This window comes from Papaver somniferum, chromosome 11, assembly GCF_003573695.1.
Source record: "Papaver somniferum cultivar HN1 chromosome 11, ASM357369v1, whole genome shotgun sequence".
In the NCBI taxonomy this organism is placed as follows: domain Eukaryota; kingdom Viridiplantae; phylum Streptophyta; class Magnoliopsida; order Ranunculales; family Papaveraceae; genus Papaver; species Papaver somniferum.
The window spans coordinates 33,771,757-33,798,368 of record NC_039368.1 but is presented as its reverse complement, the minus strand read 5'-3'; the positions used below and the strand labels follow the sequence as shown (position 1 = coordinate 33,798,368).

The 26,612-nt window shown below is 33.7% G+C and overlaps 2 protein-coding genes across 16 annotated transcripts; one reads left to right on the top strand and one right to left on the bottom strand.

Moving 5' to 3' along the window:
* Positions 1-16,900: 16,900 nt before the first annotated feature.
* LOC113321067 (putative cyclin-B3-1) lies at positions 16,901-21,480 on the bottom strand. 15 transcript variants are annotated; one of them, XR_003346450.1, is made up of 7 exons: positions 21,319-21,480; positions 21,040-21,132; positions 20,789-20,952; positions 20,606-20,661; positions 20,416-20,513; positions 19,519-19,573; positions 18,370-18,677 (listed from the first exon to the last, which is right to left on the bottom strand). XR_003346450.1 is itself a non-coding variant. In XM_026568949.1 (6 exons), exons 3-6 carry the CDS (start codon positions 20,810-20,812, stop codon positions 17,013-17,015), a joined length of 324 nt encoding a protein of 107 aa, XP_026424734.1. In that variant the 5' UTR covers positions 20,813-20,952; positions 21,040-21,132; positions 21,319-21,480; the 3' UTR covers positions 16,901-17,012. The 15 variants fall into 15 exon arrangements, 8 of the variants coding, with proteins under 8 accessions (XP_026424734.1, XP_026424730.1, XP_026424737.1 ...); XM_026568949.1 differs by lacking the exons at positions 18,370-18,677; positions 20,606-20,661 and adding an exon at positions 16,901-17,159; XM_026568945.1 differs by lacking the exons at positions 18,370-18,677; positions 20,606-20,661 and adding an exon at positions 16,901-17,159 and having other exon boundaries at positions 20,789-20,890.
* A 296-nt stretch (positions 21,481-21,776) lies between these two features.
* LOC113322981 (eukaryotic translation initiation factor NCBP-like) lies at positions 21,777-26,220 on the top strand. The gene is made up of 6 exons (XM_026571193.1): positions 21,777-22,060; positions 23,976-24,071; positions 24,213-24,317; positions 24,470-24,547; positions 25,203-25,322; positions 25,740-26,220. Exons 1-6 carry the CDS (start codon positions 21,917-21,919, stop codon positions 25,869-25,871), a joined length of 675 nt encoding a protein of 224 aa, XP_026426978.1. The 5' UTR covers positions 21,777-21,916; the 3' UTR covers positions 25,872-26,220.
* Positions 26,221-26,612: the final 392 nt, after the last annotated feature.

Here is a 26,612-nt window from a genome sequence, read left to right as displayed (position 1 = left end):
CCGAGTACAACCGTATTCTTGCTAGGCACAGAGACGACAGGTTTGCGGCACAATATGCTTATTCCAAGTGGAGAGGAGAGTCGTTTCTACATTTCGAAGCCGCGTTGATTGTTGCATCTCGGACTGGGAAAAAAGAATAACATGTGATGTTTGAGTGCTGTAAATTCAAATTTTTAATATTAATCCTTGGAAAATTATCACCGTTATAAATGGACCTCAACGTCTCCAACATCCAAATGAAACTCACATTGTTCTCATGATCCATTAAACCCCATGCAACCGTAAACGTGTTTTTGTCCGAAGTATGGCAAGCAATGTTCAACAACGGCATGTTATACTTGTTTGTCTTATAAGTAGCATCTATCAACAAAATTTGATGAAATCATTGAGCCAATTGGATCGTTTCGGTATGTGCCAAGAAAATACGAACCACTATACCATCATTTTCTTCCCTTCTCAAGGTGTAGCCGTGTAACTCCGCTAACCACTCTGATTGTTGCATGACCGTTCTACCATCCCATTCAGTACTTTTGATCGTAGATAGGGCCGACTTAATTGTAGACAAAGAAGACAAGTTGTCGGGGTCGTCCTCCTTTATTTTACTTAAGATCGCACTCGCTTTTTGGATCCGCATAGACCTCACCGTCTGCATTTGATGTGGTTTTAACTTGGAAACCATTACATGTCCAATTAAATCCAACGGATCATCATGGTTGTGACAACTGTTATCAACTTTATACATTTTATACTCTTTACCTTTAATACCATCGGGCTTATAGAAGACAATCTTAAATGGGCATCCTATCTTCTTGGTATTGCTTCGGTATTTCCTATTCGTATTCCATACGTACTTACTATTCTTTCCCTCGTGACTCTTTCGCGTCCCACCTCGCTCACAAATCATTTCAAATGGAGTGTCACTAACATGATTATTTTGAACTACCACGCACATGTTATCTTTTGCCTTGTTCATAAGCCATTCCTTTGCCTCCTTCTTACTTCCAAATGTCTAAACGTGCATAAAACAAAACAAATCTAATAAGCATAACCATTTAACATATAAATTTTGAAAAAAAAGAAAAGTAGTAATGAGTATACCAAATCGTTTGCATAGTATAGGGAAGTGTCGGGCCTCAAATAGAAATCATCAACAAACTCTTCAACGGCCTGCATATGAAAGCAACAAATTATTATACAATAATCGGAGGTTATTAAATAAGTCAAACTGCCAAATATACTATATTCGGAATCCTATCGGTTACCCAAAACACCCGATTTATGCAAATGAATGTACACAGTTTACTGAGTGCAAAAAATGATATAATAGGAATCTAAAATATATAGTAAAACAGCCGAATATAAATAACCGGGAGATAACTTTAATCGATAAACATCCGATTTTCAAGTTTTCGGAAATTTTATTTTGAGGCCACTGTTATATTCGGCAGTCAAATAATGTTAAACTATTACCGATTGTAAAGGATAAGAATACTGAGTTTTGAAAATTTTTGAGGAATTCGTTTTTGGGGCCATTCGGAGGTAAATAACTCTACATAACTACCGAATGTAGATTTTTTTGGAAAACCAGTTTGGGGTTTTTTCTCATATTCGGCAGTAAACTACTATCTTGGAACTACCGAATATACATATTTGGTACTCAGTGTGTTATATTCGTAAGTTTATTCGAGAAATTATCTACCGAATATGGGTAGTTCATGGCATTCAATGCATGCAATAATCGGTTTTTCTTGTTTACAAAAGCACACAAACGCATGCAAATCGAGTATTTGAGTTTCTTAACACAATACCTGTGTTTTACATGCATCGTTAGCTTCAATATCAGGCGATTCTCCATTTTCTTCCATGAAAGGGTCGTCTAGGTTTTCCTCTCCACAAAAGTTTGGATCATTCAACATATACCCCAAATCGTCTTCGCCATGATTCTCACCTTCTTCTTCATATCCATCCATTTTTGTAGTGATAAAATGGGTTTTCCCTTTTTTCCTTCACCTTCTTCTCTATAACTCTAACAACTCAAAAATGAAAAAGAAATGGAAAAATGAAACATAAATCATTCTAATACTGCACCGACTACAATCGGAAGTCTCGGTAAATTTTTGTCTTCCGATTGAAATCGGAGGATAAAAATGTTATCATATCCTCCGAATATATAAGGGTAATTTTGCCATTACGAATTACGCGAGATAAGGGCTGGCTACATTTTCCCTTTGGGTGACCTTTTTTGTTTTATTGTTGGCCCCTAAATCCTTTTGAGTGGCCCCTAAAAACGCGTGGTAGAAGAGCTAGTGGTATCATTGTTTAGACAAACATCTGACCCACTGCTAAGGTTTTTACAGACAATAATCATATTTAAGACTTGCATATTTTGGAGTCTATGTAGAAGTTTAAGACCCGTTAAAAAAAAAGTTACATGTTTAATTTTTAATGTGGTATCTTCACTCAAAAACTGCTTTTCCCTGTGATAGTTCCTGCTGAATCTTCCTTTGATGGCTTTGATGTAAATAGCATTGAAATGTTCCAAAATTTCATTGGTTTCAGCATGTATCTCGATATTCATGTGCTGCTTTTCCTCAGCCCAGCCAAATGCTAGTTCTGCTCCTCATGTGGCTCCGCTTGCTCCCAATTGGCCTCTGTGTCCTCTGCTATCGACATATTTGCCTGCAAAATCAGTAACAGTCAGAGCTGAGAAAAACTGATAACTGTTAGGATCCTGTATAGTGCAGATTTTGATTATGTAACCATAATCCTGCTTTTGCTGAGGGATCCCAACATGGAATCCTGTTTCTTCTCTTTAAAGACCAGTTTCAGAGATATGCCCCTGAGTATTCAGGGCATTATGAGCCAAATTTTGGATTCTGTTATAATCACATAAGTGTTGTTGAGTAGTTTTCTCAGAATTGGGTTTGATGTTTTGGAAAACTAGATCACATCTAGCCTTCCAAATAAACCAGCAAGTAGTAGCATAAGTGCTGATATCTTCACTGTTGCTTGTATATTGAAACCAAAACAGACCATGACTTTCACCAAACATATGATGCCAAACATCAGTAACAACTGGGCAATTGAGGAACATGTGTGTCATTGTCTCCTCCCCACTTTTGCATATTTTGCATATAAGATCAATATAGTGAAGAATGCTTGCGGTTTTAGAATTAGTTGGGAGGATTTCATGAGCACATTTCCAGAAAAAGATTTTGATAGCAGGTGCAACTTCCAAACTCCATATAGATCCCTAGTCTCTATGGAGTATCTCCAATGGCACATCCTAAGAGTATCTCCAATGGGAGGATTTCATTAGTTGGGAGGATTTCATGAGCACCTAAGAGTATCTCCAATGGCACATCCTTGTCCCAAATATACGGATGGGTAAAATAAACATCCTTTGCTGATTTGTATCGAAACTTTCCTTAAGCATAGGAAGTTCAAAAATATCATCTCCAACCGCGTAAGTTTATGAGGAAGTGGTGTTACAGTTTTCTTGTATTGATAGGATGGGCAGTTTTTTTTTCTTTCGTGCGTAAAATAAAATTCAGTCCCGCCGGACTGTGAATAGATCTTCTCTATAAAATTAGGGTGGTTTTTTTTATTCTCCATTCACCACTAGAACTGCAAGTTTTAGGTTTTGATAAGTTTCTCCTTTTTTTTGGTGTTGATGTAGTATATTTGTTACCAGATGTTGTAGTCCCTTCTTATCTTTGTTCTTTTTATATCAATCAGATTGTTTTGATTTAAGTATACACCATAGATGCTTGTGATTTTGTATTGTCTTGATTTTAAGTATACACCTTATATGCTTGTGATTTTGTTTGTATGGAGTTCTGATGAGTTTTACTTTGGAATCCTTTATATATAGTGCTGAAAGATTGTAAGACATGGATCCTGCTAGTGAACAAAACAGTTTTGAATCTGAAAATGTCGCGGCTGATGACTATAGTGCTACTGCTACTTCGTTTGTTCCTCGTCCCTATATGCCCCAACAAAATCAATTCATCAATTCAACCCAATTTCAGTTTCCGTCTCATTTCCCTCACAATATTCACGCCAATTTAGGACCTGGATATGGGTTTCAAAGTATGATGAGTGTTGTTGTTTCTTCGACACAATCACAAAACTTTCCTCCTCCGTGAACAGAGAGTCTTGTTTCCCCTTCACAAGCACCGGATGTTGGCAATCAGTCCAAAAAGAAACGAAAAAATAATCCTTCAACAACTCAATCAGCCAAAACAATATTACAACAACTGCCATCAAAGTGACACTAATAAGCTATTTAATCCCTATCAAGCATTTTATCAAACAGTTGGGATTCAATCTTACTGAATTTGGTAAAAATTTGAAAACAATCATTCAACGACACAATCTAGTAACAAAGTGTTGCAAAAATTAGGGAAAACGACTTACTTTTGTTTGAACATCGGATATCTCGAATTGAGCATAAACTAATCCAGATTAAAACACAATTTGATATACTAATTATGCTTGGTACGGCAGAGCAAACCCTTCGTCTTCTATACTTGTTTCTAGTATCGCTGCAGAAATTTAATTACATCAAATTCTTCTACTCATCTTCTTCATGTGGTGCTATCATTATGTAAACCCATTATTAAGGAGATTTATTTACAAATAACATCAACTTGGAGAACAATGAAAATTTCAGAAAAAAATATGAAATGAATTCGTTTGAAATATATTTGAATGTTTACTTTTTTGATGACATGGATTGATTAAATCCTCCAAGAGATCCTCTGAAACTAGAGGATGTGCTAGAGGCTAGCTAACTGTCCACCACGTAATCTTCACATTTTCTCTTGAAGTTCCCATTGGAGATGATTTTTAGTGAAAAATAACACAAGCCGTAAAAAAAGGAGCCTAACATCCTCCTATTGGAGATGCTATGACTTCATATGGATTCCAACCGACTAAAAAGTTGGTTAGGAATTGTCTTAGGGAACTCACAAAATGTCTAAATTATCTTCCATCTAATAACTAAACAAAATTTAACCATAATCCTATTTAAAAATTAAATCAACTTCTTCTCCTCTACCTCCCCAACTCCCAATCGTAAAAAAAAAACCATTTACTCTTCTTTTTTTCTCTTCAATTGAATTTCATTGTTATCAACATCCTCCGATCATTATTGAAGGTCCAATCTATAAAGAACAAGAACTGAAAACCCCTCAACCACCGGATGGATCAATTTGGAGGGTTTATCTAAGGTAAGATATGAAAAACTCATTTTTATGTAATTTTTGTGTTTCAAATAGGTTAGATTGATTAAAATTATTATGAAAAAATAGGGTATAGAAGGACATACAGTTGAGAGTTTTTCATTCCCAATCGTGAATTCAATTTCTGGACGTGTTATGGTTGGGTTTGAAGAAAGAACTTCCAACCGTAAATTTAGACATTCACAATTGGGTTTTTCAACCGTAAGTACTCTATGGTTGGTAAAGACTAACACAAAGCCTAACCATGATTAATTTTGGATGTCCAAAATTTATTTTAATGGAATTAAGCTTCACAGTTTGGGTATGTCATGTATGCTAATGGGATTTTGAATTATATGGTTGTAGATTCTATGGTCTTCAGTTTTATACCTGTGTTTTTTTTAACAATAAACTTGATGTATTGGAGGGAGGATCGAGCAGCAAAGTTGGGTTTTGTGCTAACACACCGTGAAGATGTTGACAAACATGTAATCTTATGTTTATTGTTATAACAATTTCAGAAATTTGGCCGACTGTTCTTGAAATAATTGCGCTGACAAATTGTTTAACATTTACATTGTTTTGTTGAAAGCATGAGACCACTCAATGTAGTTATTTGAATTTAGCTCGATCGTAAATAACTCTCCCACGAGGAAGAAACTCTCCTCTTTTCTCACTTTCATATACAAGATAAATAACTCTATTATGGGATGTGTATCTTTGCTTAATCTTCAAATATGTAAAAGGTATGGAACTCAAGAAAAAAAGGTTTTTTTTTAAATCCCAAAGTAGTTGTCCATTGTGTTGATTACCATTGTGATACATTTTTCTTTTTTCTTTTCGGTGTATGTGTGCGCGCACGCCTGTTGCGTGCTTGGTAAGTAGGTGGTGTTCCTGTAGACTCCAAATAGAAAACCAATCTCGTATTATAAATCCCCATCTCAACATGCATATAAAATATCAGTTCGAAAGGTATACAACAATAAGTAAAATTCTAGGGCTCCTCTTGTTAATTTAGCTTATGCATGTCGAACTCTGAAAAATCTCTGGTTTCTATTGCATTGGCTATCAATGGTTGGGCTTGCATCCGTCAAGACAAAATTTCATCTTATTGAAGGGTGATAAGTGCATAATTCATATGATTTTAGTGTCCACTCCATACTTGTTTTAGCTATTATTCTTGCATATTTTCGTATTATTACTATTGTTTTCTATTATTTGTCTCTATTATGTGAATCATTCAAAAAGGAGCTACAAAATGCTAAAAATATCTAAGAAGAGAATTATTCCAAGTATCCAAGTGCCCAAGTCCAACAAAAGTTGAAGAAGTGCGACAAAAAGGAGCAAAACTCTCAAAATCAAGAGACCGGCCAAATACCGATATTAACTCATTCAAATTAAGGACTTATCATCATCATATTGAATATAATTCAATTATAAAAATAATACGAAAATAATGAGGTCATTCCGAGTTCAGACGAAGAATTTGTGGGCAAAACAAGCTTTTTATCGAATACCGAAGACAAGCAAGTATGCAAACGGGTATGCATACTTATTCCCTGGATTTAATTACAAAATTTAAGTATGCAAACAGGTATGCATACTCTTGAAGGCCAGAAGTCCCCAACTTTGTTTAGGGTCTTTAATTACTATTTTTTTAGGGTCGGGTTCCTTAACCGACTAGGATACTTGGAGGCCAAGCATTGTAAGCCTACATAAATAGGTATTAGGCCTTCCAAAGAAGATCATATCAATCATATCATATTAGAATCTAGGATTTATTCATCAAAACCTAGGATTTACCCCTTTAGGGGGAAACCACCATTATTCATCTTCTTTGTAATATGAGTAGCTAAATCCTTTGTTGATTAAGGATAAATTCAATGTTCTAAGATGAAGCTTTATTATTAATACAAATCTATTGAGAGTTTTAATCATCATCTTTTTTTTCCACTATATTTAGGGTTATGATTGAGTTCTATATTTTTCAAGTAAACAATTTGATTAACCTCTTGATCATTTTATTGCTAGTGAAGGGTTAGGATATCCGTGTAATTGTTGAATAACCCTTACACAAGTAGAGAACGTGAGACCTCTCAGAGGAATTCTGTGGAGCAATCATGTGTGAAGACAATACTAGTAATTGTACCTTGCGCTAAGAGTCTAACTGCTAGGACCAATCTAAGTTCACATAATTTAAAGCTTCCGATTGGGTTACACCTTGAGTGCGCTACTACTTGGTGGTTCGGTTGGATAGAACTTGATATGCGAGCGTTTCAGTATCCGGTTACATAAGGAGCTTTGGAAATAACACTTCTCTAGCTGCTATTCTACGGTTGGTGATGAATGGTTCTTATGAACGATAGATAAGTATACTAATCCATCTATCGCTTGGTAACGACAAAGGATTCCTTGATCATCTCTTTTCTTTATTATTGTCTTTATATTTATCTTACAACAACAAACCCCTTTGTATTTTACTTTATTTTACTGATTCAAATAACATATCAATTACACAGCTCTCTGTGAGAACGATCTCTTACTACCGCTATATTACTAGTTAATTAGTGGGAAATATCTTTATTAATTTGATTGCACCTGTGACACGCATCAAAGGGGCACATAAGTATTTATAGGAAAATAATATACCAACAGGTCAAGAGCTAATGAAATGATATATGTGCTTCTCCACTCAACTAAACTCTCATCCTGGCTTGCCTCGAGAGGTATTTGTCCAGTCACAAGCTCTAGAAGCACCACTCCAAACGAAAACACATCGTATCTATCAGTAAATTTTCCATTTGAAGCATATTTAGGTGCCATATACCTGAAATCCATGAAGATTAAATCTGGTAAGTGTTTTACTGCTTTATTGATTAATAATACAAATTAATTTACAAGTAAATGTGGGTGTGTGTTCTGCTTCAATCTTTTCTTGTTCTGTTGTTATTTCCTAATCATGTTTTTTCCTTTCAATGTTAGCACTTACACTTAAGAAACTTATGATATAATTTGTTCAAAAAAACTTATTGTTTGGCTAGTTAGTTAACATTTATTCTTCCATAACATTATTCATCAACAATCTACAAGTGATGCCACATTATCACATATCACCTTTATATTAGTTTCTGTTTACGTAAGGACCCTACATACTCACTAATAGATATAAGGATCTGCTCAAATGTTCCCATATTACACAAGTTGAGAAATGGGTCGTGATATGATTTATTCTTCTTTTATCTCTTTTCGGCGCGCGTGTGTGTGTTTGGTAAGTAGGTGGTGTTTTTGTAAGTCCAAATAAAGAATCTATTCCACACTGTAAATTCTCGTTTTAGCATGGCTATAATCAAATGAACAGACAAATAGTATTTATGGTGCAAATTATATTGTAAGCTCAGTTTACATTTAAAACATTTGATTGAGGCGTGCGTTGGATGCTTATTTTTCAGTTGTCCATTGCACACGATATCTAGTTTCCTTTAGCCTTTAATATATGAAAAATAATAATAAACTTGATGTATTGCAGGATTGATCGAGCATTAGAGTTAAGTTTGCTAGAGCACACAGTATCAATTTGTTATTGATATTTTTTTGCTAGTTTAGAAATTCTCCTTGCCACCAGAATCACCAACTTCATCTTCTTATAATGCTAGCCGGTTCGGATGATGGATTTTAAACAATAGGACATCAAGCTAATTATAGGGTTTTGAGTATGAGCACACCATTTAATTTCAATGGATGCATATTGAGATTACTTTTTCCGTTTTTTTGTCTTAGATGTTCTTAGCACTAGCATAGATGGTGCTCGACTATGGAAGTTTTTATTATCCCAGCTAATTTTCAGGCATAATGTTACCAAAAATTCAAATTCTTTACAGATGTGTGTTAGTTGTTGTTTGATTTTCTAGAAGTATCTTTTATCTAAAAGACAATGTTGCATTCTTTTATAAACTCCCTATTTCAATTTGATCAGTTGTTATGTGTACTTGATTACCATAGGATCCACGTCCTTTTACTTGATTATGATGACCATCACTATAGAGAAATCTTGCTTTTATTTAAGTTCCAAATCTTTATTATGAACAACTTGAGTTTGTTGGAATAAATGCTTCACGTGGATCCACAGATCCACCACGCCATATATGTATCTTCGGGATTGAATATGCTATCGTATTTCATTTTTCCGATCAAAAATTAAAAGTGAACATAACTGATGAGTTACGGTTGGGTCATGATAAAACCTAACCGTAAATCTTCCAAACACCACTTAAATCGATATATATAATGAGTTATGGTTTACTTCGAAAAACCAATAACCCAACCGTAACTGATTTATGATTGTTTTTTTTTCAGTTTTACCTAGTTACGGTTAGGAGTTCATCATCACCTAACCGTAACTTAGTATTACGGTTGGCTACGAAATTAAAAAAACCCAACCATAAACCAGTTTAAAAAGATTAAAAAAAAAATCCAATGGGTGAATCACGACGTCCATCATGAGGTATGTAAAACTTTATTTCTATATCATATAAGGATTCACCTCAAATTTCTCATTAGAATCATTCAATTTAGTTGAGTGAATCAAAATCTAGAGTTTTCAAAAAATCTCTTTTTCCCTGTCTACCTTCCCTCCAAAAACCAAAACACTAGCTCTAATTTTCTAACTCTAACTATAAAATCAAACTAATTTAATAACTAATATTATTAGATTACCTAATCTAATTAAATTATTATTACTAACTAAACGATGGTTATTTAGCCGTTATGAAAATATTTTAGATAAGGAGTTTTTGAAATTACTAACGGGTGACCCGTTTTTTGTCCTATTAGTGAAGCCCCTCTATTGGAATGTGAACCCCCTATATTAGGTTTCTTTTATTTAGATATACAACTCTACCTCGACTGCTCTACGTATGAGGAACTCGTCTACGCACACATACACGAAAAAAAAGAAAAAAAAAGTGTACACACTTGAGTTGTTTCTTACATACGAATGCTAAAGTTATGCAGACGTGCACAAGATTCCATTTGTTAGGTCTCAAATAATTAAGATAGGCCTCAAACTAGGAAGGATAACAAACTCGAATTCGTATGGATTTAAATTTCCTCTTGTAGAGGGAAGTAACGTTTTAGGAACGCGAAATACATTATTATATCTAACACATTAATTAACACTTAGCAGCGTAGGACCAATTCTTGTACTTAACTGAATGCAAGAGTTACAAAAATGCAGATAATAGTATTTGAAAAGCGAAACAAAAAACACACTGGGGATATCATGTCAGAGACTGGAAATCATTTCCGTGGTAACTACCCATTTTTATTGTTTGCTTAACTAGGTAACCAACTGGTAAATTACAGTTTTTTTTCTTTTGATATGAATTGGTTAAAAGATAATTAAACACTTACTTCGTTTTCATCGTTCTTTTGATTGTCCATACATATTTCTGGAGTTATAATAAAAAATGAATAATAAGTTTTCAACTTGGCATGTTTTGCTAATAGATATGGGCATGAATTTTCCTCCGACTTTATAGAGGTACATACCCATTCATTAATAGAACTTAAAAAAAAAAACTTAGTTTTTTTTTTAATCTTTTTCCTTCTTTGCTCATATCTGGTCCTTTAGGAATCATATCTGAGCAAATATTACTTGCTTTTGATTAGTTTTATTTAGTTAATAGCTGGTTAAAATATTTTTCTTCGCTATTTGGAAGAATCTATCTACATTTTCATAGTGTTTCTTTCATAAGATTTGTTCGTGATTCATTATCTTGGATACAAGTACATCGGCGATTCAAGGAGACCAATATCAAGTTCTTCAACGGAAAAATTGATATACGATTTCCGGGTTAGTCGCTTCACATGAAGAATTTATGGGAATATTACTCCTCTTTCGTATAAGCACCTCTTTTTAAAGAAGAAAACAAATCAAAATGTTCGAATTATAATTTCGAGTACCATTCCTTCTCCAATCTTTATGTACAAAAATTGGGTGTTGTCGTTGTAAATCGCTCTTTCCCTTCGCGATTTATTTATGTGTCGCATATTAATTGTATTTGTTTCACGTCTTTGATGAACTTGTTTTTCTTGAAAACCATCATGTAAACGTTTCTTATATGGAATGAAATACTTATAGTTTGATTTAAAAAAATAGAACTTAAAAGAAATAAGCAACTCCTAATTGTTGGACTTGTTGTCCATTGAATATTATTACAGGTTTCATTCAAGGCTTCCACTACATTCTTGTTGTTTCCCTCAAAATACATTTTTTGTAGCTTTTAGACAATGACCCATTCTACCACTTTATGCAGAGCCAAATCTACAGCTTGATCCCCATATATGGCTTCTTCCGAGTTTCCCCATGCTCCTTTGTGATCACCTGCATAATTTTTGTTGATTAGTCATAGTAAAAGTGTCTTAATAAAAAGATGCATTAGAGTTTATCTTCTTAAATTCAAAAGAAGGTGGTTTCCAACTTATTTCTTGAAAAACAGTTGGCACATTCCTTTTGGTATCCTTAATGAGAAAATTTTCACATTTATTGATCTTCTTTTTTATTAGAGAAATCAACTCGGTGGGGTTGACTTTAGCCCTGTCAAACACAAAATATCTCTGCTTCCAAATTGTCCACATTGTCAACAAATAAATCTAATAACAGACTGATGATCATGGCTATGATAAGAGTTATGATTAAACAAGTTAATAAACCATTAAAAGAAATTTACATTGATGACAGGGTAAAAAATTGTAGAATCAAGTGCAAACCAAATTCTATTTATCATGGGGCAATTTAAAAACAAATGTTACAAGGTTTCACGGTGATCATTAACTAAATAAACTAAGCAGACAACGTTACCATTAAGAAATATTAACCCATTCCAATCCCATGAATATCATTACGATGAACTTTTGTGTATGCACGAGTCTATTGAATTTGGAATAACTAAAAATAGGAAAAAAAAGTTTTGGGTTTTTTTGTTATCTGTTTGCATATCTCTATTGCACAAGATCAGGCGAGTGACATATATATGACTTGTTATTAAAAACGTTAGAAGGAAAAGTTCAAATTAGTAATGGATTCAAAAATCTTATTTATCTGTTATGTATATTGTTAATCATGATAATGCGTTTGAAAGAAATGTTTACAATGGGACTTGTGACTTGGAAGTGGATAATATTAGTTAATTAAAGTTGTTCATAATTAGTTGGATGTTATCATGTAAATGGAATATAAAGTATAAATATAATGAGTTATTAGTAACGTATTTTAAGTAATATTTGTAGTTTAACATATGCATTGTGCAATATTATTTGTATCCAATTGTTAAACGCTTGAGTATGATATTATGCAAAAAAAATTTGTTAATTTATCAGTGTTCCACTGGATATATTCCCGGATTCAATAAAAAAAAAATTATCTCATTTTTCTTTTTAGTCAAGTCAAATTCTTTTTGTTATTTTTCTTACTTAAAACAAGCAAAACCACACATATTGTTTGAGTTATAAAACTATAGGGGTATATTTATAAAACATGATTTAATGGGAAAACTTGAATTGTTGGATTTGGGATTTCATGTTGGTTTAGCTGAAGATCTTTTAAAGTTCTTCTTTTTTTCTAAGATTTTATTTGAAACTATTTGGATTTTTTAATTTATACTCATGATTTATGTTTGTCTTTTTCGATAAAAAGTTTGTTACTAATTCAATTGCGATTTTCTTTAGTTTTTTTTTTCTGGTCTGATTGTCAATGAAATGACGAGGGCCAGTACATCACAATCTTTTCAATATAAAGCTATACAGACAAACATGGTAAAATCTTATATAAACAATTATTAATAAAAGATCATTTCAACAAGTTATTACGAGATAAGAAATCATCTTCTGGCATTTACAATTATGCTTGTAACTTGCGTGAACAGTTGGTGTGACGCGCTATTACTTTTTTCTTGATTTTCGAGTTCTGAATGTGTTTTGTTTGATCAATGAGTTCTTTATTTTACAATTATGTCATTTTTTTTCTTGTCTTTTTAACGTATTGATGAAAATGTAAAGAGGCTAATATAGTTCATGGGAATTCTATTGGGCTTGGATTACCGGTGCGTCTGATTCTTCACAAATAGGGAAGAATCAATTTCCGTAGGTTCACGGTTGACTGTTTTTCATCAAACTCGTTATCAAAACCCCACCGAGAAGGAAAAACAAAAGCATAAGACATTCATTACATATGACATCTACAAAGGCTGTCAATCAAGAATAACAAGACAAGAAGAGTTCACTCAACACCCTCAGATCCAAAATACTTTAATGTTGCACAGTCATCCAAATACAGTTGTACGTGTTGAGTTCAGCTTTCTTAATTGCATCGACAATGATTATGAACAACAACTGGGGATAACGATGGTTGGCGAAAAAGGTGAAGTTGATTGGGTAATGATTTTGAGCAATCAAGTAGAAGACATACTTGAATTAGAATTATGGGTTCAATTTCTTGTTTACTAACTGAGTGATCAACACTGAGGAAGAATAATATTAAAAATACAATTCTAGGTTTAATTTCTCACTTTCTTTATCTTATGAACCTGGGCCTTGTCCATTTTATTGTGCTTTAGGTTATTTTGAGATCTTTAATACTTAGGTCTTGTTTTATCTGACAGGGTGATGTTTACACCCTTTATCTATAACTAATCATTTAAAACTTTACTAAATAATTTCAAATTGCATTAGGATGCTCAATATAAACTCATGTTTAGATATATTCTAATTGATGCTAGTTAAAATTGTGCTTATATGCAGACATATTACAAAATTTGTTTTCTTTCAAATTGCGATCAATTTACTAACCTTTAACCTCATACGTTATGTAGACACCACTATCTAGATGAGCATAAAAAGGGGCAAGTTCACCTTGAGCACCAATAAGAGAGTATAACAAGTTCATCCTATTAGTGTGACCATTACTATTGGTCGCACACATGAAGTTTAATATGAAACATATAGTATGACTAAACGACATAATCGGCAGGGTTTAAGGAGAACCCAAAATCTCGCAAACTACACAAAGAAAACAAAAGAAGAATAAGAAACTAACTATTACCTATAATAGAGCTTACGACTATTATCATCCTCTATGATATTCCTCGACTTATGACCAAGACTTGATATATAGTTAAAGTTCGAACGGAAGCTAAATACGTGATCATACCAAGTGTATTAACATACAAGTATATTTTTTTTAGTTATATAGAAAATGATATAATACGGAAGTAAAGTACATCGCACAACAAGATTTTTTTAACGATGAAAACTATCTGGCAGAAAACCCCGAGACGTAGTCTAGTTTTGAATACTCCCAAAATGATGATGTTATACAAATTGACTATCGCAACTTCGTATGGTTGAGACCAGGTAAACACTTTTTCATTAAACAATTCCTCAGTATCCATGCGCCTACAACCAATATATTCTACGCACGTGAACAATAATATAGAGTCCACGATCTTGAGTTGTTTCACCCGATGTGAAGACTTTTGCTTTTCGAATCCTTTGGGTCGTAACCTGAAACAACCAATGATTATAAATGTTTCAATAATCAACTTACTTACCAATCTCCCAAATTAAGATTTTAATCAAAGATAACTATAATGTATTGTTAGTCATGTGTTGGTAGTTTGGTTTATGAACACATAGAGGATTATTTGTGTCTGATTGTCTAATGTTCGAACTTAATAATTTTCCAAGTCTTCCGTTAGTTTATCAATGTTTTACCTAATTAAATCAATAATATTTAATCAACTCTGTTTTTTTTACCTTGTTTTTCTTACCAATACAAGCAAAACTGCATTATATATATACTTTAGTTTCAATTAAAAATTTACCTAGATGTGTTTATGCAACTTGATCGAAAGGGAAAACTTGAAGTATTAAAGTTCGGATTTAATTACTAATTTAACTGAAAATTCTTTTGATATATACTTTTTAAAAGTTTTTCTTTGGAACTACTTTAGTTTTTCGATTCATATTGATAATTATGTTTGTTTTCCTACTGAAAAATAGTTTTACCAATTTAATTATGATTTATATTTTACTTATTTGTTAGTTTGATTTTTGATTATGGTTAAGGTCGTGATGGATTTCGATTTCTTTTTTAGTTTTTTTTATTACTATCCTTTTTGCAAAAGTTAGGGTTTCAATGTTTTTTGTTTAGCTATTGATTTTATAAGTAATACATGATTAGCATAATGTATACTGATATTCAGTTCATCTCATAAACCAATAACAAATAGTAACACATACTCTTTTTTTCAGCAAGCCAAAATGCATTGTTGTAATCATGTTAAACTTCAACCACATATCGTATACCACTATGCATGCAAATAATACACTTTTTGTTTGCAAGTTTTAGTTTTTGAAGATTCTTCTTCAGAATTACTATGTCATTCTTCTTCTACTTTTGTACTCTCTTCTCCCGCTGGTGTCATCTCTTCTCTACTAATTCTTGTTTCCCATTTGATCCCGCTCACACCTCTTTTAATTATTTCAATTTCTAGAAATATAGGTCTTAATCGATTTTGGTTAGCATAGATGCATTCACTGACGATGTAAATATATGTTTTTCGTGGTTTTCGTTTGTATGATTATTTGACCTAAAATTAATAACTAAACTATGTAGATCCAGGGTTTATCGTTTTATTCCATGTTTTTATCGAATCTGGTTGTTCTTGATTATGAATCAATCACTGATCAATGACTTTGAATGATTTATTATCTATGATTTGAGTGTCTTTGAATAACTAGGTTTTCTTATTTTTTCTCCCTTTTTAATAAATGCATTTTTTTTAAAGAAGCAATCTTTGTAATTTATATATTGTAAAAGAATGTACATAAATTTCGAGTTTTGATGAATAATTATACTAGTATAAGTGATATTGACGAGAACTCTTAACGAAAGAACTATAATAATATACGTCAAGCGAACTAATTGCATATAGTTCCATGAGGAAACCAATGCTTTTCGAGAAATGGTTTCTTGTTTCATGTCCAATTATTTTGATATCTGAGTCATCGAACTCTTATTTTCCGTTAAAAAGGAGTAATCAACCCATAAAATCGTAACTTCACATAATCAAGAACCATTTATTTAAGTGTTTTTCTCCACATGCTCGTGTAGCAAATCCAGGAACCAAAGTTCGAAGATATGTATTTGAGTATATGGTCAGACGATTTTTTTGCCTGGAAATAAAAGACAAATGAGATTCTCTTTAAAAGGGACAACAAAGATTATCCCTTGGCTCGACTAATGTTAATCTTGACCTACCCTGTGGCTCCGGTGAACGCTGACTGGTTAAAATTATTTCAAAATTGGACGACAAAGGTTGGACCATAGAAGGACGAAAGCTAACCTTAACCTAACCACTCGAGTTGGACGACAAAGATTAGAAGGAAAAATATGGTTTAGTCCAAAAATCAATCCAAAAGTACAGTTTAGTCCAGTCCGAGTCAACTAGGTACAGATTAGTCCAAGAATATGGAAAGTACATTAATAACCCTCGTTATTTACTATTTAGTCCAAATATTTGCAATTTAGTCCACACTGACTCATGATGATGTCAGCAATTTTGAATAATATAAAAAATAATTAAAAACAATTTATCTTTTGAACCGCTCGTCCAAAATCGACAAACTTTATATATTTGGAAAGCATTTTCCGAGAGGTACAAAAAGAGTACCCATATGACTATATAATTTTCATTTTTAAATTTTTTTAATTTACATTGGTGTGTACAATTATGTACGCCGCTGCAAAGATCCAAAGAATCCAGAATCCATGATAGCCAAACTGCACCCTAATCCGCACAGACTGAAAAAAATACCAACCACGCCAATCTCCAGTTGGATAACATCCAGATTTGCAGAGGTAAGTTTAGCAGATAACTTGCATCAAGGAAAAACAATGGACATAAGAAATCACAGCTTGAAAAGAAATTGATTATCCTTTCACCAACATTCGCATAAGAAAACAAAGCAAGAAAACGATCAAAATAAAAAGTTACTCAGTTTATGGTCAGAGACACAATCCATGTGGGCGTTACTACACAAACTTAATATGGCTTCGAAACATCCCAGTACAGTGATTCATCGCACTTTACCTAAAAGGAGATTACTAACATGCACAACAAATCAATCATATTGACACCCAAACCTACTTTTTCATGAGAAGTATATTGGTGCATCAATATATTCATCCCTGTGAAACATTCCTAAAACCGATCTTTCATACCCATAGATAAACCTATTTTTTCGTTTAAAATACACTGGTGCACCAATGTGTACACTCCCGCAAAACATGCATAAATCGATCATTCAAATTCACACTCGGGAACACCTTTTCATGGGAATTACAGAGGTGCACCAATACTACACCCCTGCAAAACATGCATAAAGCTAATCATTCACAACCGCAACAAACCTATTTTTCATGGGAGTTACTTCCCACAGGTGCACCAATATGTACACCATTGTAAAACAAGGGAAACATACTTTTTCATAAGATTTACACAGGTGCACCAATATATACACTCCTGTAAAACATGCATAACATCAATCATTTCATATTAACAATCAACAAGTGCACAAATATATACACATTAGCTATCTACATGTGTATAATTATGTACACATTACGAATCAATATGTTATTTCATTAAAAAAAGGTTATACTTATCGAATTCAACTAAGAAAGTCTAAATCACACAATCATGTTATCAGTTAGGACTTATATTAAGGTAGGAATCATCAAGGAAACCAAAGTATACAACTAGAACAAATACCTTGCACCTTGTTGCACCGTCTTGGGATGCAAGCATGGCAACATAACTAGAAAAACCCAACATGAAAAACACCACAAAACAACCGAAAAAAATTTAACCAACATGTTACTCCACTTCATCTTCAATCATTTCTCCACCAACTCCAGCTAAATTTCCAATCACACTTCACATCTAAAATGCTGCAGATATAGTTAAGAGATCCTTGATACCTTTGGACCAGTCTCTCCAACTATCACGTCAATTTCTCCCAGATCTCCAGTATTCTCATCCCTTAGTTGCAGATACACACATCATTAATGCAGAGACACACATCATTAATTAGAATCCCCAACTGAAAATTTCATTTTGATTTTATTCATGAATTGCCCACTAAAATTTAGTCAATGTCATTAATAAGATTCTGTCTTTTGAGGGGTTTTACTGTTTCTCCAAATAAAAAATACATTTAACAATACAGAATTAATAATCATCTTAGCCTATATAATAACTATATTTAGACACCCATACAATGAAATCACTAAAAAACAGAAGAAGAAAATAAAACCTTAGCCGCGCTAGCCTGCATCACTGAACCAGGTCATGGTCAACGACTGCCACTAAATCATGAATTGGATACAAAAGCCTGTGGGTATAAAAAAGAGTTCATCAAGCCCAAATTCAAAGGAAAACATGCAACGGTAGTAAAACAGTTCTGTATTATCAATAATTAGCATGTGTACAATTATGTACACATTAATTATCAGCGGGTGTACAACTATGTACACATAATGATCGACGGGTGTACAACTATGTACACATTAAGTGACAGGACCAACTCAATTAAATTCTAATATATAAACTAGTTTTTTGTGTTTGATGGTGTTGTTGATCAAGCTCTACATTGAATAATTCCATTCAATCGAAGGCTATCCTGAATTTCATCATGTTAAATCTTGCAAGTGCATTATATTACCATCGTGTACCTACCTGAGCATTTTTTAAAATACGTCGCGGAAACAAAACCATACCAAGCGAACGTGTAGATATAACTGATGTAAAAGCATATACACCTCGTAAAACAAGCACACAAAAAAATAATGTATTTTTATGTGCACCGTGTATAACTAGTGTACAAGAAAATACATCTATCTTGTTGAAACAGCAAGCTCACCATCAAGTCTAACACTACTTGGCCCTCTCCTGATGAAAATCAATCTCACAAGCAAGTCCAACAACAGTTGGTCCTCCTCAAAATATTAATATCGAAACTGCAGACTCTACTTATACTCTATCTATATGTTGCCTGAACCTAGTTATTTGATTCCAAAATTTTACAGTAGAACGTAAATTCAATCTCTAATATGGAAGTACAACACTGAGGTCATACTGTTAATGAATATCAAGCAAATTCACTAGTGCAATTTCTCACTATTTCATTCATTTTCACAACATAATATTTCAAGTAAATTTAGAGATTTACTTACTTTTCGATTGACGTCAATTTCCCAATTCACCAACAAGCTAATACCACTTACTAACCTGCAAAAAATAGTAAATAATGAAGAAGAATCAACATGTGTACAATTATGTGCACATTTATCAACATGTGTACAATTATGTACACATCGAGAATCAACATGTGTACTACTATGTACACATTAATAGTCAATGAATGAAGCATCAATTTCTTATTGGAATAGGAATGTTTGTATGCAAATAAAAGTGTTAAGGAAGCTCATGAGGTTATACATGAGGAGGATAAGCAAACTCAACAAAGTTGATGAGAACATTATTGTTGTACTTTACTGCAATCCTAAACAGCTATTGTCCAAGTAAACAACTTAACAGAGGTAGTAGATTAGCACAAAGAGAAAATGATGAACTACTACATGTTGATTCTTGGTCATAGGGAATCTTTGGCTATTGAGAAACCGTTATGGAACCCTCCTTGTCAGATTCAATCTCTTCCACGTGGGTCTTCTCCATAATTGTGTCGACATGATCACAAAGTCATATCAACTAATCAACGAGCACACGAATAAAAAAACTCAAAAAAAAAAATGTATAACAAATGGAATAAATTAAGAAAATTCTATTCATCCATCATTTTATCAATATGACCAGCAAAGAATCTAAAAACAAGGGTAAAGAACGACCATGAACAATAACACCTAATTACCAATCCCCATTAAAACATAATCCAAATTATAACCAATTCTGAAAAGCTTTTTAAACCCAACTGAAATTAGAAGAATTAATGGGTTCCTTTTCCTCATCCTCAATAACTGCTTATTTCTTTTTCATCCAATTTAAGATAATATTAAGTAAACTTATTCTATAGCCATTAGGTAGCTTAATTCAGTTAATAAATAATGACATACCTTAGCATCCCACTGACAAGCCTTGAGAAATTAATGATGAAAACGTTAGGAGTTGGTGCATTAAGACGAAACAACAACCTTTTAAGTATGAGATTTTCCTGGAAATTGATAAAAGGGGGATGGAATCAATTTAATATACAAAAATTGGGGCTGATACGAATGTATACAAGGTGAGTTTTAAGATCCACACCATTGAAAGCATTTGATCTCCGATGTATATGAGTCAACAGCAAGGCTAACTAACTCCTTAACTTGCGTTAAAATTATCAATTTTTTTGAGCAAATAGATGACAATATAATATGCGCAAGAAGATTACCTCTAATTAGAACAATTTTGATGAAATGTTTTAAAGATAAACTTATATAAATCTACCTTTGGATGCCAAAAAATCCTCATATTTTGATGCCAATAAGAGGACAGTAAGATTAACCAACTGCATGTCGGTTCTTTTTTATTGCAAAAACAAAAAGAAATCTGTCAAATAATATGACCATAAGAAACAAAATTTCTGGCATCAAATCAAATTTGCAGTTAACCTGCAAACAAGTGAATTACAGTTGAGGATTCAGAATTATAGATTTTAAAAAGGGGAAAAGGCAATTAAGAATGAGTTAATATCATACTTCAATAAACCAATTTATCAGGATTCCATGCATTTTATGAGTTGTATCATAAATTTGAATCTCCATGTAGTTTGCCAGAGATATGATTTCTCCCTAAAAAACATAAAAAGGATCTTCAAACTAAATTTTTTGACAAATCACGGATCTATCGTCGATAATATTTGAAAAACACTCAAAAACTTAAAATCAAATGGAAAATAAACCTTGAAAATCGAAGAAGGAGTAAAGAGAAATCAATCAAATAAACATTAAATGAAAAGGATCGATCAAAATACTAACCTGAAGAATGAAGAACGAATCTCTAAATCTCCTATGTCTCTTCTCTCTCCAAGAAAATTCTAAGATCTAAAAAATTAAAACGTAATACGAGAAGGGTAATCAGGATACTGAGAATAGATCAGATTTTTTAAATCGGCTGAAATTTGGATTAACTCGTTTACATTTTGGACTAAACTGTTAGGACGAGAGATATTTGGACTAACTAGTACTGGGCTTTGAAGAGAAGGACTAGAGCGTCCAAAGCCCAGAAAAAATGGGATTAAACATTGATTTCTACAAAGATTAGACCATACAAGTACGAAAGCTAACCTTAACCTACCCACTCAAGGGCCGAAGGTCCCTGCCAAATGATCTGGTTGAACCTAGCACCAACATCATATATGGGCTTTGGACCGTAACTTTATTTTCCTCCGACAAATCCCATTCCGTGTTGCTTCCCAGCACGTTCGGCCTTCAACCCTCGCAGCCTCGCGGATTTACTGAAAGTCGAGCTCCTCTTTCTTTTCCTTCTTATTTAAACAGGATAGTATTTAGCGAGAGCTTAGAAAATTTGGGGTGTAGTTCGTGTTTCGAAAAAAATAGGGTTCGAAATTAGGTTATGGAGATTGCAGAGAAGAAGGAAGTTGGTGAAATCAAGGGTTTGAATTCTCAATCAGAAGCCATATTTGATTCTAATGAAAAAGACATCGAAGAGAGAGACAGGCATGCTCATGAGCTCAAAGCTGGTTTACATCCATTGAAGGTTCTCTATTACTCTCTATGTCTTCATAGTTTGTATGTTTTTTTTTCTTCTAGGTTTTTATAAATAAAAACCGCAAGATTAGGTTCTTATTCTTCATGCAATTTCTGTTGTTTTAGTGATTCAAAATTGTTCCTTATATATCTTATTTGAAGTTTATTGATAAGCTTACTTGGATTTCCTGAACTGATTATTTGATTTTTCCCTTTATTGAGGAGATTTGGGGAACTAAAGTTTTAAGGGATGGCGATATGTTTCATTAGATTTTAAACCCTAATTATTCGGGGAACCAGGGGATAAAGGATTTTTGGTAACTTATCTCTGTTTGAACCATCTGTGATCCGTGTTCAAATGTTGCCGAGTGGAAATTTGATATTTGAATTGGGCGCCTGTAATCACAAAAACAACTTTTTCAAAATTCTGACACTAGTATTGGTATATCCCATCTAAAATCTTTGTTGTAGAAGAACAACGAAGAAACTGATTTAAGTTAGTCAGTTTCGATATACCTTTTCCGTTGCTCTTTTGAGTTCATTTGATATATCATATATGGTACTGCTTTGTTTCAAAATCAAGATAATAGGTTTTCTTATTTGGTTAAGTATGCCAGCTACGGATGAGATTCGTTGCATCTATCTGTTGTGATTCCTGAAAAATGAGATACTATCATGGATCACACTGCTAGTTATAGGATTTTCTGTCACACTCTGAATCTGTTTTATCCACCACAGCGACAACCTTGAAATGAATTTTGGACTGTTTTTTAGGTGATGCCACTAGAGATGCGTGTAAAGAGTATGCATGCCTATACATTTGTTTAACTGCGAGAAGTTCATTTTCTGGGATTTCTTTTTTTATGCAACAGCTTGTAGTAGGTTTTCCCTTTAGCATGGGAGACTCGAAATCTTACTAGTTGATGGCTTTCAGGATCCTTCTGAAACTAGTCAACAAGTGACATTATTTAATGTTTTGTTGATGATACTATTTAGACAGAAAGTATGCCATTTGAGATTCTGCATTTTATACCGTTGTCAGATATAGAATACTGCATTTCCCTAAGGGATCCGGCTACGATGGGTATGCGGCAGACACTGCCAGTATGAGTCCCCAGTTCTTTGCATGACACCTCAACCCATTAATCCAAGTAGCCGTTGTAGGAAAAATATCACCAAACTATTAACTTATCATATCATTTATAATAATGCCCTTAATTTCCCAATTTTTTACACTTACCATATTTCGGCTGATCTTTACCTATTCTATTTACTGAATCTTTTTAGTTTGCAGTTCCTCTTACGGATGAACAAATATATGAGTCTAGTGCCAACCCCTTGAAGAAATCAATTAATCAAGAACCATTTATTAATAAAAAAATTGATAGTAATAATTCACTTATTTATCAATCTAAATTTTGTTGTTTTAAAGTTTAAACCTAGTTAGGCATGAAATCAGGAAAATCTGTATAACTGTGTAGGTTTTCCGGCATTGGAAACTTTAGTAATCCATAAAACCTTATCTAATTTGTGATAGGGCTATCTTCAGCCGTAGATTAAAGCAACGGGTTCATGGATCAACTTTTGATTGTGCACACAATGGCCTATCCTAGCAGAGGGGCCTGTCTAGAAAAATTCGCTGAAATAGAAATTAATAAATCTCAAGGCTAATCACCGTCTTTGAAAAAATATTAACTGGAATATCTATTAGGAAACGGCTTTAGTGTAGAGATTTGTTAGGAGTGTGAGATGTCATTTAGATAAAAGAGGAGTTGTAGTAAGAGGAGTGTGAGGTGTCATTTAGGTGTCATGTGGCCCATACCGTCATACCTCATCCTAGCCAGACCCTTGTCAATTCCTGCACTCCAATGATTCTTGGAGTTGTCTTGTAGCTTCACTAATGTATTCACTGTGGTTCATTTCAGAACAAGTTTGTATTGTGGTACACACGCCGAACACCTGGAGTTCGTACTCAAACATCATACGAGGACAATATAAAGAGAATTGTGGAGTTCAGTACGGTATGCTTCTTGAAATAACAATATTACTGTGAATCTTAGCTTGCGATTATAAATTGTGATGTTTCCATGGTCGTTTGTGGAGTTTCATCTGTTGTCCGAACAGTGGTGCATAACGCATTTGAAATGTGATGTTTATATTAGGTTGAAGGATTTTGGGTTTGTTATTGCCATTTAGCTCGCCCTTCTTCTTTGCCAAGTCCGACTGACTTGCATCTTTTCAAGGAGGGTATTCGGCCTTTGTGGGAAGTAAGTATTTGCTTCTTAATTCATCCTTTAAATATATCTGCACTTCCCTTTTCTTGTTTTCTACTTTCCAAGCTGTCTGCGCTCTACAATTATAAAATTGTTATTTTAACTCAGAAGTGTACTGCTCTGCAACTTAAAATTTATGTCTACAGGATTCTGCTAACTGTAATGGTGGAAAGTGGATAATCAGATTTAAGAAGGCTGTCTCGGGTCGCTTTTGGGAGGACTTGGTAAGCGGACACATTAAATTTATTTTACTATCTCTTTAATGATCACTGTAATCGGAAGGAAACGTTTAAAGCCTTCGCCATGAACCTATGGTTATGGAGATCTATGCTTTGAGCAGTTAAAAAACAAGATTAGATTGGCGTACTTTTTTCTGCTCCATAAGTAAAATTGTAGAGATGAATGGGTCACTGAATATGCATAAAAAAGAAAGTTGTAGAAATGGTACAAGCTTTCAGATTTCCAGGAGAACAGCAGATTCTGTTATATGTTACACGAAGCAAACATTATTTTTTATGCTCAAAAGAAGAAACTATTGGATGTCCTATGTTGTAATATGGTACAAGGCTCTATAGATTTCTTGGACTCCATGCTAGGAATTCAATGGCAATATGTATTTACGTACGAGCACACGAGTTTTTTTGAGTGTATCGGTGTGAGTTCAACCTGTATAATGTTATCCGTTCTTACTTGCTTTAAAAAAATGGTGCATATGATAATAACAACTGTGGGTTCAGTTTTGATGCTCAAGTCTTTGCTCAGACGTTTCTGTAGTGTAAAGAGTTGGGATGAATTCTTTATATGGTGTAATGGGTTCATGAACTTGAAGCTATGGGCATGAACGAGGTTAAACATTTGTTTGTCTGGATACGTTTGCAGGTTCTAGCATTAGTTGGTGACCAACTTGACTATGGAGAGAACATATGTGGAGCAGTATTGAGCATCCGTTTTAATGAAGACATATTGAGCGTCTGGAACCGCAATGCAGCCGACCACCAGGTTAGTAGTAAATACTGTGCTAAGTGTTGCCAGCGTCAGGTTTGCGAGGTTTTAAACACGAGGCTAGATTCTGAAAATTTGAAATCACGATTTTATCTATCCTGTCACTGGTTTGTTAGTAAAGCATATATTCAGATATCTACCACTTGAACATTAAATAACGGATAATGGATTTCTTCTAATTATCAGTGTTCCTGCACTGGCCACTTGGATAAGTCACTTTCTAAACCGACTTAACTAATTGCTTGTTTGTTTTTCTTTTAAATCTCCTCCTTCATTAATCAATGTATTGCAGCTCACGACCCAAGAGCAGACTCTTTTTTTATTAATGAACTTTATAAACTAGTGTTGGGTTTGGCAGCAGAATAATGCCTGCTTACTGATAACAAAATATCCCTTTTGTTGGTTTTTACACAGGCTGTGATGGCTCTAAGAGATGCAATCAAGAGACAACTGAAGCTTCCTCTTGGCTACGTAATGGAGTACAAGGCCCATGACACTTCTCTGCGTGACAACTCATCGTACAGAAACACCTGGTTGAGAGGATAGAGAGAGAGAAAAGGATATTGTCAGGACTTGTGTAATGGATGGTAGAAACCTTGAAATAGCATTGTGGAATTTTTATCTAAAGCACAAGAAACAGTGTTCGTTCTGTTTCAGCTAATGAAAGGCATAACACAATTCCAGTGTATCAGGCTTAAGGACCTAAAAGCAAATCAAATACTAGGGTTTTATGGAGAAATCCAGAATCGTCTGTTATATATATGTTGTGCTTAAATACTGTAGCCAACTTGCTCCTTTCATCTGTATTCCGTTCAGATAATGTGGTCGGAAGAAGTGCTTTATCTATCAGTAGTACTTCTCTTACACTTCATATTAATTTCTGTTTTGTTTCTAATGTTAGTGTTCCTATTGTTGGTTTTCTCTTGAAGATATTTTTTCCCTTTTATTTTTAGGTGTCACTAGAAAAGACCGAAGTTGCTATTAAAGCCAAGGAATCACATACACAAACAGTTATTAACCATGCATTTTATGCCTTGCATCTTAGGTACCAGCAAGAGAGTTCATTCGGAAAACATATCCATTTCTAGTACTGAACTGCTAAACCAGCAAGCACTTCTGCTTTGATACATCATAACATGATAGGATGTTTAACACTGCCTTTCCTTGTACATCGATGCTGGATAATGCCATGGCTATGTCAAATTGAAGTAGCTATCAAGTATCAACTAAAAGATTTCTTTCTTTCTGGAATTATGAAAAAATAAAGGGAATTAACAAGAATACCCT

Bases quoted from the DNA above. Each gene is read 5' to 3' on its own strand.
- LOC113321067 (XM_026568945.1), bottom strand. From the start codon at position 21,105: ATGGAGATTCAAATTTATGATACAACTCATAAAATGCATGGAATCCTG. The intron at 20,891-21,039 runs GTATGATATTAA...ATTATTTGACAG, and splicing joins TGATAAATTGGTTTATTGAA to ATTTCTTTTTGTTTTTGCAA. The intron at 19,574-20,415 runs GTATGTCATTAT...TATTTTTTGCAG, and splicing joins CTTGTCAGTGGGATGCTAAG to GTTAGTAAGTGGTATTAGCT.
- LOC113322981 (XM_026571193.1), top strand. From the start codon at position 21,917: ATGGAGATTGCAGAGAAGAAGGAAGTTGGTGAAATCAAGGGTTTGAAT. The intron at 22,061-23,975 runs GTTCTCTATTAC...GGTTCATTTCAG, and splicing joins CTGGTTTACATCCATTGAAG to AACAAGTTTGTATTGTGGTA. The intron at 24,072-24,212 runs GTATGCTTCTTG...TGTTTATATTAG, and splicing joins GAATTGTGGAGTTCAGTACG to GTTGAAGGATTTTGGGTTTG.